Genomic DNA, 16,292 nt, shown 5'->3' with positions numbered 1-16,292 from the left:
AAACAGTATTTCAGTATTTTCTGCCCAAAACAGATGGCCAAGAACAGTGATTCAATTGTTTTTTTTTTGGAATGCATATTTACTGTGAGTCATCACAAGAGAGGATATGGCTTGGGACTTTTGCAGGCAGCATGGATAAAATGCAGTATAATAATGAAAACATATACACAAAGTTAACATAAAAATACATCGATTTTCTTTTTTAAACCCTGTGGGAAAAAAACAAAACCAAAACTAAGAATGCTGCTTAGCCGCAACAGTCTTCCTGGATTTCGTTTGGAAAAAACAAATCGGTGCAAATGTTAAATTTGAGTGAAATTCAAAAATGGGGGTTTTAAACAATATTTGATTCAATGAAATAATTGTTCGCAACTCCGACAGCCCGTCAAATTTCTTAGATGGCATCAGTCCAGGTTAATGACAAAGATCCTGCCAAGAAAGTAAAGCACTCCAGCACTGAATAAATGACATAGACCTAAAATATACAGAGGAACTCGTTAAAAACAACATGTGATGGGAACCTGCATTTAACAGATTTTTTTTTAAGTGTCTCCAATACCAAAAATATATTTGAATATATGTGTACAGCATCTCAGGGTTTCAGGTGTGCCTCTTGAGTATACTCTGCTTAAACAATAACTCACTCCCTCAAAAAAAACAATCCGAGACAATAATACCCATAATGTCCAATGTCAAAAAAACACACACGACAAATCCGAAGGGGGGTCTCCGTGACCTATTAAAGCAGCCAAAGTCCAACCGAGTGAACTCCAGTCAGTGGCCGCATTTCACTGGCAGCATTTCAATCATAACATCTTATCTCAGGACACGCCGAGTCATGGAATTCAGCTGTGGCCAATAGCCAAGCAGCAGAGTTACTTCTGGCCGTCATCAATTGGTTGATCCCGGAGTGCAAAGCTGAAAGGGCACATACCAGGAGCAGAGCTTGAAGCAGAAAACCGTTTGCTCACGCTCACCCTTTTTCCTACGAATGATGAGCCTACTGGGGTACAGTTTGAGTCCACATCTTATCCTTCAGGGAGCAATTTACACAAACCTTTCAGAACCAATAATTGAACTCCAAGGGACTATTTGTACTTTGCCACGCCCAAGTCCCTCCCTCCCCCAAAAATGATCAAGGATACAAAAGCAATCAAAACCACCCAAGTACAAGTCATCCTTAAATGTACAATGACTCAACATGTCGTCTATTTACAATTACTGGTACGGCACTCAATCATTTTCCACTCACAGTTCAGTGTGGCACGGATCAGGTACACCCTCGCTGGATTTGCATTGGTGGCGCAGCATTAAACTGTGTGGCAATTCACAATGCAAGAAAGAAGAAAGTAAAGAAATTGCTAAATAGATATTTTTTAAATACAAATAAAATCTAAAATCTCATGTAGGGCACCACAATGGCGAGGGCCACCCCTGAAAATGCACAACGAAACACACAGCTTGGTAAGAATGAGACTGAATTCTTCCAGGGCTTCTGACATCAGGGAATCACTACTGAACTCTGGATCTTCCATCCTGGTGTAATATCTCCGAGGCCACGACGGAAACGGTGTCACCGTGGGGGTCATCTTTAAAAGACCACTTTAATCGCGTTCGCTTCGTTTGAGCCGCCATTAATCATATCTAAAAGCCGTACTGACTACAAGCAACCGTGCTTTATATGACATAAGAATTGGAAAACAAGACCTTTATAAGGTGGGCTCGCTGTAGGGCAAATGCAATTTTTGTTAACAGTCCATTCAAAGTTCCTCCATGAACAATTTATGATAAAACCAGAGTGTTGACAATTTTTCACGGGGTTTTTTAAAATTCTTCGGAGAATAAGCAAAGCACAAGTGGAACTGCTGACTCGAGGCCAGTCCACGGCACATTTCAGCTCTCCTGTTTAAGTACCTTAAAAGCGGAATAAGGGGCAAACTAGAGAGGTCTTGATCTCAAAATTGAAATCTGCAAAGAGGCTGAGACACTGATGAGCTCCAAAATCCTCATTTCAACCTCGGCAGGCACACTTTCTAATGGAAATGCAGATGTAATCCTCCCAGAATGCACCTCTTTCGGCCTAATAATCGGTCACCAGAACAAAGCCACCATTGAGTGACAAGTGACTGTAATCTGGACCACCAAATTCTGCAAAGCTGCCTGCTATAATTAGCTCTTTTCTGCATCAAAAGTAGGCTTTCGCTGACTTACAAGCAAGCTTCTGCTGTGAAACAAGGGCGAGCGGGAGAGAGATTTGGGGAAAAGACACCATTTCCGATGAGCGGAGAAGCGATCCGTCACTGACAGGTATGAAGTTCCATCGCATTGACAGGTAGGCTCAAGGGGAAAACATGCAAATGAGCAGGTGACAGCCCATGAAGAAAATCATGGGTTGACACAGTAATATGTTGTAGGGTAGTAAGTAAATAACCGGCTATCAAGAGCGCTCAGTGATTTTAAAGGGGCTCCATGGGACCATTTCTCATCCTGTAGGAAAAAATAAAAATAAAATCGAGGAGAGCACACCCCTCCGCTTTTCCAGCTTGCCAAACTTTGACCTGTCCAGATAAACGACGGACTTAATCGTACATCCGGTGTCCGAAGAATATGCATCCACACATCCGTCCCGGAGCCTGACAAGCAGAGCGAGCCTCCCTCAGATCCCAGCACTGGATCGACATGACCCGATGGCAGACAGGACAAGGGTGAAGGGGTGCACTGGTAGCGAGCCCGTCATTTGGAGGTGTGACCGCCATGCTGCAATAAGCTCAATCAGGCGAGCGGCAGAAGTGCTGACAATGAATTTTACCTGGGAGCAGAGAGAAATCTTGGGAGTGTTGCACTGGGCTTCCAAGGCAGTTGATTAAGCAAAGTGAAAAGGAGACTCATCAAAAAATGCTGCCAACATACCGTAGGTTGAATTGAGTCAGAGGACCTGCTTGAGACAGAAATTTAAAAAAAATAATGATAATAATCGGGATGGGCATTTCACTTTATCTCCTTGTTCAACCACACGAGTGTCTGTAAAATTAAATCTAAATTTGTCGCGACGCAGAGAGCAGTGTTAACAGCCGCTCAAAGCCTAAAGTAGCTTTTCCATGCGGCGACGACGAGGCACTCTAAAGTGGCCACGCCCTGTCTCTGTTACGTGCGCCGACAGCAAGATGCTCTAAAGCGGCCACACCTGCTCAAACCCTTAGTCCATTTGTTTTTAAGTATCCCCCCCACCCCCAGCTCAGCCTTGTTCTCTTTCTCTGTGATGTGCACACACTCACGGCCAACAACGGGGCGCTCCGAAGCGGCCAATTCAGCAGACTATATGAAGGGCAGATAAGCGGCAATATAAATAAAGATATGCAAGTTCTTGTATGTTGAGGGAGGACTGACTCATGCCTGACTACAAAGTGCCTGCATGGCATGGCACAGTTTTCGCCATGCACTTTTTAAAAATCTGGAAAACTGAAATAACAAATTACCACGATAGCTCCTTCACAGACAGCGAGATTTGCTTTCGTTTACTAGACATGTATTGAGACCATGTGCAGGACCGCACCTCCAGAAGTCCAACAATGACTAGTCGATCAGTAGTGTTGCTAAGCAACGAGGGGAATGCCGCGCTGTACATTTTGTTTATAAGCAAGGTGACGTCGGCAGTTAGCTTCCCACAATTCATTGTAACAAAGGACCTTTCACAATTCTGTGGTAAAAATCTGGCCGTTATAATAGGTGTTCGCTGGAAGCAAAATGAATCATGTGAAATTGGGACTTTGAAATGTGAACATTGTAGTGGTACGTTGTAAAGATGCTCGACTGGAGTTGTATGTCATTGCACATGTTTTATTGCCTCAGTTGACTCTGGGGAACACGAGCAATTGATTGTTTTTTGTAAAAGGATCTCTCACTAAAAGGTTGGTTGTGGCCATCTCACGGTGGGATATACAGGTCTATTTTTTATTCTTTTTAATATCTGTCATTGTTTATTGTGAATATTATGCATCAAAAGTACCAAGTATTAGTGGTATCAATATTGGTGATTGCTCAAGAGTTGAGTGCTCATACTGGCATCAGTGTGAAAAAGTGCTGCAGATTTTGTTCTTTTCCAGAAAGCAAACCAGTTGATCAAGTCCTCGACTGCTTCCAGACATGATCAATCGACAACCATTCCACAAGCAATAGAATCAATATCTTCATTTTCTATTGCACCGGTCCTCATTAGGCTCACAGGTGAGCTTGAGCCGATCGCAACTAATTGATTATAACTGTTATCTAAGGTGTGCTGAACCGCTTTAATTCCACACGATCAACAGAATTCAACAATTAATCGAATGCAAGCCCCTAACCTTGCAGTATACACCATCGAGATGACTCCCCTGTGAGTACGGTATTGCCGTTCTATTCTTCCAGAATGTGCAAAACGCCAAATTAAAGCCATCGTAAATGTCTGGGTATAGACTGGTGGCTTTTCCATTTGGGGTGTCGTGTTAATTTATTCAAGTGGATAACTGCATCTGGCAATTCATCCCAGCATTGGAGGCCACGATGTGAGGAAACATGGTTTGTAAAATATGCAGATGCTTTGGTGAATCCTCATTAAAATGGGAACACACTTAATTTAAAATCATTGCAGCATTAAATTACATTTTCTACCACTTTATCTGAATTGTTATTGGGAAATGTAACACTAAACACAGAGGGTACACTCTTCAAATCCTCCACTGGTTATGATAATGATCTGGTTGATGGCTGATTTAATAAAGGAAACAACACCAGCGTTGTCTCTGCCATTAAATTTCCAGTTTCATTCTTTGACTCGGCAATGACACAGCAGTGTATGCCCGCACCTGCCACCGGTCTCTCACTTGAAATCCTTCGGCATCATTCTTGAACCCGGAGTGGCACTAAGAGCGTCTCCTGGAATGAAGTGACCAGATGTCCAGTGGGGGATGCTGAAAGGGAGTGGCTGGCTGGGGCAACGACCATTTTGCAGTAAGCATGACACGAGTTGACTGGCGCTGGCACGGAAATAGATTAACGGCTATGTTAATTGTTAACATGAGGTCAGCCCTGTAAGTCTACTGCGACAACATCATAAAAACATGGGAGCCACATAGCTCCAAATGTGATATGAAATGGACGCATACAAGTTGGGGGTGGAAAAAAATTGGAATATAGTAATAGGAATATTCAGGTCCAGTTTCAGTTTTTGATGTTTGGTGTACAAATTTTTAATTTGAAACCAAATAATGCCGTACTTAAATTCACTTTGAGGTTCATTTTGGATATGAACCACAGGCATGAGTTAAATATATGTTGTTCCGTGCTCTGATTGTTCCTTAATTAAACCCAACCAATTGGGCACTTTATTGACAGGCCTGACACAACCAATGCATTTCAGGTGTTGCGCTTCCAAACAATTGTTTTAATGTTTGATTGGATGGTGTCCATTCTCCCTCTGAAAACTTCCCATGAATCAGCTACAAATGAACACACAAGCATCAATCCATCCATATACAATACAATACATACATGCTGATTTATATAGCGCTTTCACAACAGCGGCAGCTGTAACCAAGCGCTTAACAAAACAGTTAACATAAAGTAAAATAATAAACACCACACATAACATAAAACACGGACAGTCGTGTATATCAGATGAATTATGATCTTTACGCCAAAGAATTCTTTTTGGGGGTGGTTTGGGGCTTGACTCCCAGTTACGTTCACAAAGTATTGTGAAACAAGTGGCACAAACGCTCATAATCACACATTATTTGGCAGAGCACCCTCCAGACTCGGAGAGATTTAAAAGGAAGTAGTCTACGTACCATAACATTCCTTCCTCTCCGGATTCCGTCCACTCCTTTCCCTCCTCGCACAGTGTTGAAAAAGAGACAAAACACTCCCCGCCAACACTCTCATCGATTATTATCCGTTTCCAGGGGGCGAAAAGAGTCTAAGCGTCCATTCCTTGTCACTTTGTAGGCTCTCGTCTGAAGTTTTCACATTAGCATTTCGACGCGTGTGCGTGCGTGCGTGTGTGTGTGTGCCGGAGGGCTAACCGACAACTGAATGCTAGTTAAGGGGGAAAAGCGACCAAAAAATGCCGCACAAAGTCGTCTTCAACACGCCTTTGAACAAGGAAGAGGGGGGAAATGGAGGCTGTGCCGGTTTTAAAACGACCTTTGGGAAGTCTTGTCTTTCTTGCTTCGCCACCACGTTGTTTGGAGCAATTATTATTTCCTTTGTTATGTCCAAAATAAAAGATTCGCCAAAAGAGGGAAAAGGGGCGAGCTGTCTTCAATGATCTCAGCGGTGAGAGGAGAAAAAGAAAAGGTTGAATTCCCGTCTTCTTCGCTCGTGTTGTTGAGCTGCTGGCAGGCTAGAAAAAAAATGTGTGACGGTGTGTGGTAAGTGTTATTTTTTTAGTCAGATTCCCAATAATGGCGGCGGCCCCTCTTCTGACTCCAGGCAGCATCTCCCCTCCTCTTTCGCGGCCAACACAAAAAGACCGTCTCACCCAGTGGTTCATGCACACCATTACAGCACGCGCACACGTACATGCGCGCGCGCGCACGCACGCACACACACTCAAACGCACATTCTCACGTGCACACGCTCTCTTGTTCGCGAATCATAGTAATCATTGTCACCGTTCCATTTGACATAGCTTTCGAATTCAACAGTTTGGAAATCTATTTAGACATTTTTAAAAGTGAGAACGGTCCACTACAAAGGATTCTTATTCGCGTATCTGTAGTCATAGTGAGACACCTGAAAGGAAATGCAACATGTACTTTAAAAACGGAGACTTTTTTTATAATTAATATACCATACACCGGTATCTCTCTCTCTCTCATACACACACACACACACATATACATATATACATATATATATATATATACATCACATGCCATGTATATATATATATATATATATGGCACAGAATTTCTTACAAATATTACAGTGTATAAAACATACAATAACTGTCATCATCATCATTATTACTATTATTTATTTATTTATTTATTATTTACCACAACGTGCTTCAAAACAGGAACAGATAGATTCATAGTTAACAGATTTTTATTACAGATCATAATGAAAGACAAATTGGGAGACAGAAATAAAATGTAAAATGAAATAACAAAAATAACAATTATGATATGAAAATAATCATATAATTATATTAAAAAGAAGAAAAGAGGAATAATAGTTGCATAAAGCCAATGAAATAATATTAATAAAAACAAGTCATACTACAGTCAGAGAATGAAATAATAACAATAATAATAATAATTAAAGTAAAAATAAAACAATATTATAATATAAATGACAAATTTAACGTAACTCACTGTACAGATTAAACTGCAGAAAAACATTAATATTAATAATATAACATATAAGAGGCATTTTATATATATGGCACACATAGACAAACACAATCACACCTAGGTACACTGTCCTGCCTCTCCCGGCTGCAACACTGATTCAGATGATCAGGTCATCAGCCAGCTCTGAAGCAGCATGCGAACGTTCTTGATTATTTGAATCAGGTGTGTTGCACTTGGGAGAGCTGGAAAACAGGCAGGACAGCGGCCCTTGAGGACCGATTTTGGACACCCCTGATCTAGAGTGTTCCATTAACCTGCCACGCATGTTTTTGAAATGTGGGAGGAAACTGGAGTGCCCAGAGAAAACCCACGCATGTACGGGGAGAACATGTACACTCCACACAGGAAGGACGGAGCCGGAATCTCACCCTGCTCCTCCGCACTGTGCGGCCAATGCGCTAACCAGTCGACCAGATCGACTCAATCAAGAGAGAGAAGTGTATTTTTTCTCTCCATTTTATTCAATGTCATGATTGTCGATGAGGTGCTTTCTAAATGAGTGACAGCAAAAGTCGCAACACACCCTGAACACATCACCTGTCAATCAACCTGACACTATTGAATCCGAGTCTTCAGTGCACTTAACATACTCCCTGTTTTTTGAAAGTTGGAGGAATCCAATGTAGGAACTCAATAGTTTACTGTGTACTCATTTTTGTTATCTATAAACAGACAGTTTGTGTTCAAAGTGCACTGACCTCTGCTTGAATAAACACACAAGCTCATGTCCAATCACATTGGACACCGTGTCACTCTCTAGCAATATTTGCACGACCCCAGTCACAAGAAGCAAGATTAACAGGGGTCAAAGTTTCTGCAAAAATAATCTGTTGCTGTTTTGAATCCATTTTGTTTTTCTTTTTGCCTTGGCCTAAACACTGGTCAACTAAGAGTTTGAATTAGAAAAGCAAAAGCTATTTCAACAAAGACGATCTAAATACCTAAGTTAGCTTTCGTTGGCCTTGTATTTTTTTCTTATCCATTTCACCCCATCCCTTTCTCTGGACTTGCAGCTGAAATAGTTTTTGGTCTCCAGGGCCAACACATTCCTCCATTCAAACGTTGTGCAATCTCTGACAGTCCCAAGTTCCTCCACCCCATTTAATTCCCACAAATGCTCAGGCCGGAGAACACCACCTCTCGCCCAACTGAGATAGGGTCAAACTCACCCATGACCCAAATAAGAACAAGCACTATTGAACAAGGATCTGATGATTGACTTAAATTGAGTCGTGCCTTTACCACTTACAGTTATGGCTCATTCTATTTGTGCCTTTTCCATCCCAATGAAGACTGTTAATATTTTATCAAAAACATTAATAATTATAATCCCATTTGATCATATATTGTGGTCTTCCTTCAATCATGAACAACAAATAAGGCCTATTAAAAGGAGAAAATTGAGTGAACATAAACTGTTTGTCTGCCCTTTTTTGTGTGTGTAAGTTTTTAAATCTTCCCCTTTTTTGCCATACTTCAGTTTTAAATGTGATTTTTAATTTTTTCATGTTTTTTTTATTTCTATGTATTGTTCATCCACGTCTGTGTTTATTTTCTTTGTTACATTGTAATAAACACTTGATAAACTGTTTTTGCTCTATAAATACACATGGATTGGACTGGTACTGTACGTTCTACTCTTAAATTTCTACCAGGCTAAATTATGATGAAAGTAAACTAAAATTATTTTTTTCTACAAATCACAAACCTCTTTGTTCTTCACAATGAGTTTTTTTCTTCTTATAACAGATAAGTTGCGAAAAGTAATTTACTCATAGCCGTGGCTAATTTGAATGAAATAAGTGGAGTGTGGAGCAATCAACCTGCCTGTTCGGTCCTCTGTTACGTTTTGTTATTTTATCGTTTTTGGGGTGCTTGTGCCCTATCAATTCATGTTCCTGAATGTTTAACATGTCATCTGTCTGATAAAATATTAAAAATCTTCAGATGTACTATTTTTTCCAATAAATGTATTCCTCTGAAAAACCAAGGAAACACACACCCTTTACAGCTTTACTATTTATGGGTCTGCTTGTAAAATTGGTGTTCAGCAGTTTACATAGTGCTCTGTCGAGCTAATCAGTTCATCTAGACATTACTCATCTTTATTGAGTATTTTCAAATGTTTTTTGTTTGTAAAATAATTATATTTGTGGATGAATGCACCACGCACCGTCTAAATAAAATTTAAAAAACCTGACTGGCTTTGAATCATGTGATCTCGTCACAAGGAAAGTCATTACTAAAGGATGCGGGTTCTTGGAGTTTTAAATCACTCGCCGATAGCGCCAAACGCGTTTATGAAAACTACTCCCCCCAGCATGCAACGCGACATTACTATTTCCCCTACTTCTGGTTAGCTTGGGAGAGATAGCGGTCGAGCGGTCGGAAGAATTACTTATGAATTGGAATAAACGCGCTGCATAGTATTCCACGAACGTGCCTTGCTGGAGTTTAGAAGGTCACAAATTAGGAAACGAACATGGTAAATACGTCGCTGATTAATTTAACAAAATGTTTATAATTTTGTTGCCGATCACCGCTAGCGTACTTAACATTTAGCAACGCAAGTCACTTGGCAAGCGCTAAAGGCACATAATATACTATTAAAACAAGGCAATGTAACTCTGATCTTAGAAGCAATGTGATATCAACTTGTGAAAATAAGTGCCCCGGTTCGTTTCGTCATCGCGTCCACTTAGCTCTTGCAAACAGAAAGTGTACCTTAAAATGAAATCGGTCTTCTATGCTCCACTTGACGTCACAGCAGTGATGTTTGATGGCATTGCACTGTGATATACTGCTGTATTTCCCCCGTCTGATATAATTTTGTGCATTTTAGATCCGCTTCATTCTGATCCAGAACCGAGCCGGCAAGACACGACTCGCCAAATGGTACATGCAATTTGACGACGACGAGAAGCAGAAGTTGATCGAGGAGGTGCACGCAGTGGTGACTGTCAGAGATGCCAAGCACACCAACTTTGTGGAGGTGAGTTCATTCCTGATCGGGACTGGAATCATCATGCGGGCAGCGATTTAAAGTCTCAATCCCTTTACCCAGTGACAAAATTTCGAAAACAACAAATACACACGTTCTTCCGTGTGACAATCTTGGAGGAATGGGTTGCCTTTTTATTTTTGCCCACCAGTTATCTTACTTTCCTTATTTTATTACGTTTTGGTCAGTGACTCATAGCTACTCTCATTTTGAAAATACAACTCTTTAGTTGGACATTTTCTGTACCTCTTATTGAGCAGCTAGCTTCCATCACTACCAATAGTGATCACAAACTTTCTCTGCGTCGTCTTGAGGAGTTTAGCAACCTCCCTGTTGGACCTGTGCTGGAATTTTATGTCAAATGGCTCTTAGGTGTCAAGGCGGTCGGCCATCAGCTGGTGGCCAACGCTAGCTACACCTCAGCCCTCTGCAAACTGTCAATCACAAACTCACCCACATAAACGTTTCCAAATAATATATTAAAAAAAATAGCTGAGCAAAACGGATGTATTGGCACCCGTTTTTTCTTCATTCAACGAAACTCCCAAAGATGTGGAGAAACTAATTATTGTCATACAGACGAGTCTTAGCCAAGTTGGAGGGAATTATGAAAAGTTCCAAATAACAACCAGTGTTGTCACAGTAATATATATTTTTTTATGCTGTTACTAGTCCTGAGACTAAATGGCATTTGAAAAGGTGTAGACTTTTTTATCTACTGTATTCTTGTCAACTTGCAGTTCCTTAAAAGCACTTTGAGGCCAAATAATTAAGGCTGACAAGTATTGTTTCCACAGTTCCGAAACTTCAAAATCATCTACCGACGCTATGCTGGACTCTACTTCTGCATTTGTGTTGACGTGACTGATAATAACCTGGCATACCTCGAGGGAATCCACAACTTTGTAGAGGTAAGAAACATATCCACTCAGCGTGATGTTGGCTACACTAGAGCTGCTCGGTAAGTCAACTTTGATGATTTAGTTCTTATGCTCTGATTGTGGTCTGGAATGTTTGTTAATGATCATCCTTTACTGTTCTCTTGCTTCTTGCACCTCATCACATTTTTGTGGGGAGTACCTTGTTGATAGGTGCTTACGAAATTCCTAAATATAATTGGGTATTATTTTCCTCGTAAAGAGGTCACTAAAGTGAATCAATGTTGGCTATAAATATCAAATTCACAGAATACAGAAGGAGCAAGTGAACATTTAAAGAAAAGAGCTTATGTTTCCATTTAAAATGCCTTAAGGCGGAAGATAAACAATGCAATTCTGTGTCTTTGCGATGCTACATTAGCATTGTGGAGTCCAGCCATCTCCTCTCCTGCTATCCATCCCTCAGAAGACATGTGATAAATGTCATCATTCATTCTCTTGAGTTATCCTGTGCTGATTTTTATTTTATTTTTAACATACAGTCGTCTTTGATCCAAGTGATAAACATCTAATGACTTGTTTGTCGGTGGTGAAACATTGTAATTTAGACAGTCCTGGGATTCACGGGGCATAACATTAGGGATCCGCATGACTTTGAATATTTGGTCACTACACTATGGAAGGATATTTCATAATCATTTGAGTGTGAACTCATAAGACTTGAATGTATGTCTCTCCCCCCAAGGTGCTCAATGAGTACTTTCACAACGTGTGTGAACTGGACCTCGTCTTCAACTTCTACAAGGTAAGTGCCTTGACAGAATGGCAAACCCAACACAACAGACAATGAGCCTCCTCTTTGTAATTAACACCTATGCGGTAGTTGTTACTTACAAGGTCAAGGCGAGAATGCTTAGCAACAAATAACTCCCCAGTCGCTCTTGCCGGTCTTTCTAATTACTTACGGCTTAAAATTATCTTGCGGCCACATATTAAACATAGCGCTTGCTGCTTTTTTTTTTTTTTTAAACAAGTGCATAAGTGTCCAGAGGACAATTACAGGTAGTTTTTTTTTCTTTTGTTCATACACCACCACAAGAAAATGACGTCGGCCATGGGCTCCTCCAGACCTCAGGCACTTATTGAGGATTTTCATTCACATTTGTTTATCTCGGTTGTTAATATACTTTTTTGAGACCACTGCATATTGACTTCAAGTATCTCCAAATAGTGGGTACAGTGCACTCTGCTTAATAGAACACCGGTTAATAGAGTAATCCGCTTAATAGAGCAAAAGGCTCTGGAACGGATTTGCCTAATGCAATTTCCTATAAAGATACTCCGCTTAGTAGAACAGATCTCCGCTTAATAGAACAGGCCGTAAGCAATGAACATTGTAAACTAGTGGTTTTCGAAGTGTAGCTATCGCGATACTGTACCGCTATCGCGAGAAAACGCGGTGGTTCTAGCCGTATACAGTAACAGGTAGCACGCGTCACTCCACACATAGACACACGCACGTCACAATGGCTTCAACTTCATTCAAGAGACGAGGGCTATCACCTGCGGATAATAAGGACATACTCAGACGATACGATGCATTGCCGGATTCTCAGAAGGTACGCCCGCGGTTTCCAGGACTTCCCTCTTATCCAGCGCATTGAGAGGGAAGTCAACCGCAAAATTACGGACTCCTGTTTCCAGACAAAAGTAACGAAATTTTTCTCGTGATTTGAGATGTTTGACTGAAGTTGATTAAAGTTGTTGTTTTGTTGTTTGATTAAAGATATGGACGTCCACAGTCGAAATATCTCTTCTAACTCGTCAGCAGGGGTTTTTCTGCGTGCATAACTTGGTCGTCGATGTGTCTGAAGGTGTACCTAATAAAGTGTCGCCGGTTAATAGAAACCCCGCTTAGTAGAACAGAAGCGCTTCGGCCCAATGGTGTTCTATTAAGCGGAGTGCACTGTATTAATTCTATAGTTTTGTGAAACTTCTTTTGATGAATGTCTACATTTGGAGCTCAAGTTTTATTTTAAATTGACTGTGCTGTCGCACAGCGAAGAAATCATAAAGGCTGTCACTATCCAAATATTTGAGGCCGTAGTCTGTGTTTTGTCATTTGATGCTTATTTTAAAATATGAGGACTTGACAAGTTGTCATTTGGTGAGGCAACATTCCAGGAACTTCTTTATACGAGTAAGGAAGGAGATAATGTCATGTCTACTTTCACTCCGTGGTTTGTGGTCATCATTGAGTATTTTTATCCTGCAGTTCCCCTCGCTGCTGATCAACTGTATGTCGGAACGCCGTCTGCCTTACTTAACCAAGCCGCCGTGTCTCTCTCCAGGTGTACACGGTGGTGGATGAGATGTTCCTCGCCGGCGAGATCAGGGAGACTAGTCAGACTAAGGTCCTCAAGCAGCTCCTCATGCTCCAGTCACTGGAATAGACAACAAACATGTTCCTGGCTTCCCTCCTGTTGATGAAGGGGAGTTCCTCGACGTTTGAAATTGTTACGTGATATTTTGGCTGTGTCGCACTGCTCAATATGAAAGTTACATTTGGGAAGTCAAGTGAGTTGTCACTTGGCAACAGTGTGTTCACATCCAGCCCCTCCAATTAACCCTCATCTCAGAGCACGACTGTCATGAACAAGCACCATCATAATCAGTGCATCCGGCACTTAGGTGATTTTTAAAACCTGCCACTGATGTCAAAAACTCATCATGGGCATTTTACATGTGGCTCACCATTAAGTTTAATTCGGAGGCCCTTCAAAGCGGCTTGAATAAGCGTACTCCGGGCAAGTGTGCGATGACAACCTGTTGTATCACAAGATGGCCGCCTCATTGCAATGGCATTTCAAATATAGTCAAATACTCTTCATGACGTGGTGCTTGTCACACATTTTATAAAGCAGTACTGTGACGTGTGCGTATATGGTTCGTGCATATTGTATACTTGTATCTTTACATAATTATATCGACTATAAGTTGGAAAAATCATTCCAGAGCACACTACATGTATGCCTCAAATACTATGTAGTCGTTTCATAAATGTGAGTCACATATTGGCTTCATGAAACCTCATTTTCTTGTGAAACCACCTCCCATAGCTCTAAAATTGACCATATTCCATGGTGGTTTCCTATGTTTTGTATTTTTTTTCCCCAATCGTTTTAGTGTGTACTGCTTCCCTTTAGTTTCCACCCAAGTATGTTGATGGAAGTCTTTATTTGAAGTATTGTCTCCCAGTTCAAATACATTCTGTGTAAATAAAATGATGTATGAGAACATTTTTGACTCGAGTTATCCCTTGTTTCCTGTGACGTAGCATTTTTAACAATCTATAAACTGTTGACAATATTAATTTCAAAGCATCAGAAAATCGACCCCCGCCCACACCCAAACACAAAAAACTCCAGTTTTCATTTGATCTATTACCCCCCAAAGATGTACTGCATTACCACAGAACAATGTTCCTTTACCATGCATTATAATTTATAACGATGACGTTTCAGAAAAAAATGCAACTGTTGCTGAAACTATCCGTGATTCATAAATATATTATATTAGGCGGCCCGGTAGCCCAGTGGTTAGCACGTCGGCTTCACAGTGCAGAGGTACCGGGTTCGATTCCAGCTCCGGCCTCCCTGTGTGGAGTTTGCATGTTCTCCCCGGGCCTGCGTGGGCTTTCTCCGGGTGCTCCGGTTTCCTCCCACATTCCAAAAAACATGCATGGCAGGCTGATTGGGCGCACTAAATTGTCCCTAGGTGTGAGTGTGAGTGCGGATGGTTGTTCGTCTCTGTGTGCCCTGCGATTGGCTGGCAACCGATTCAGGGTGTCCCCTGCCTACTGCCCGAAAACAGCTGGGATAGGCTCCAGCACCCCCCGCGACCCTCGTGAGGATCAAGCGGCTCGGAAGATGAATGAATGAATGAATTATTATATTATCAAAGCCTGACATGCTCGAGAAAAACGAGGCCAGATTCGGAATCGGCACAAAATATTGCAAGGTTTGTTTAAATCTTAAATTCAAATATTGAGTTAACTTTTGTGGACCCGTGTAATATACTTGACATCAACTGATAGCGTTAATGCAAAATGCCCAGGTCCAAATATAGTGTGCAAATGGTGGATTTGTCCACAGTGCTGACCAAAGGATTATTAATTACTTCATCTAGTAAGAAACCTGGTGACGTAGCACCACCTAGTGGCAGACTGTCAGTATCACAATTTCCTCGTGCAATTGAATTATGAGATCACCCCAACAGCATGCCCAAGATCAATAAATCAGTCGATACATCCACTCAGGCTAAATAAAACCGCTCAGGTTGTAACTGAACCAAACCTGGGGCATAAATCAACACGATTGGGGCACCGTGGTGGCCATTTACTGTTCATCACGTGATCCTAGTGATATCATAACCTCGCTCCGTTGCTTCGTAAAGACTAAGTGCTCCACAGTGGAAGGTGATGTGAAGCCATTGTTACATTTCACGGCGTTCCGAAGCCAACTGAAATTTATTTGAGGGATTTTACGAAGGAAACTCAGAATGTGGTAGGAGACATTGAATGACAAAGGTGCTGGCTTTTCACTGGAAAAAAGATAAGCATATTTACTGGGGATTGCATAATCCTTACAATCAATAATAATAATAATACATTTTATTTTGAGCGACAGTCACCCTCTAAAGACAATTCTTATGTACAATGAACATCTACAGTCCTATTTTAGACAATGTAGCATTTGTTACCAAGCAGCAACTGAGTGCATCAATGTAGACTGGATGACATCAGAAAATACCGGCTGCACGTTGAACACAAACTCTTCCTAGAAAAAAAAACCAAATTATCACACGCAGTTGCTCCTTTGTAAGAAATGCCGACATCTCCAGTTAAAATATTGATGACAGTTTCAAGTCAAAAGAAAATGTACAATTCCATAGTTACAGCTTATAAACAAGAAAAGTAAAAGTGCACTTGCAGAAGGAAAGAGTTGAGGCCACACTGAA

The 16,292-nt window shown here is 41.1% G+C and overlaps 2 protein-coding genes across 2 annotated transcripts in view; one reads left to right on the top strand and one right to left on the bottom strand.

Moving 5' to 3' along the window:
- arhgap35a (Rho GTPase activating protein 35a) overlaps positions 1 to 6,573 on the bottom strand; it is a 55,870-nt gene extending 49,297 nt beyond the window's left edge. The window contains exon 1 of the mRNA XM_052079168.1: positions 5,826 to 6,573. The gene's annotated coding sequence lies outside the window, so the exon portion shown is untranslated. The remainder of the gene's footprint in view (positions 1 to 5,825) is intronic.
- A 3,137-nt stretch (positions 6,574 to 9,710) lies between these two features.
- On the top strand, positions 9,711 to 14,572 carry ap2s1 (adaptor related protein complex 2 subunit sigma 1). Its single transcript, XM_052079316.1, has 5 exons — positions 9,711 to 9,879; positions 10,237 to 10,386; positions 11,193 to 11,306; positions 12,019 to 12,078; positions 13,625 to 14,572. The coding sequence occupies exons 1-5, from the start codon at positions 9,877 to 9,879 to the stop codon at positions 13,724 to 13,726; spliced, it is 429 nt and encodes a 142-aa protein (XP_051935276.1). The 5' UTR covers positions 9,711 to 9,876; the 3' UTR covers positions 13,727 to 14,572.
- The last annotated feature ends 1,720 nt before the right edge of the window (positions 14,573 to 16,292 follow it).

This window comes from Hippocampus zosterae, chromosome 10 (assembly GCF_025434085.1).
Source record: "Hippocampus zosterae strain Florida chromosome 10, ASM2543408v3, whole genome shotgun sequence".
NCBI lineage: Eukaryota > Metazoa > Chordata > Actinopteri > Syngnathiformes > Syngnathidae > Hippocampus > Hippocampus zosterae.
The sequence above is the reverse complement of the archived record's forward strand: the minus strand, read 5'-3'. Positions and strand labels throughout refer to the sequence as shown.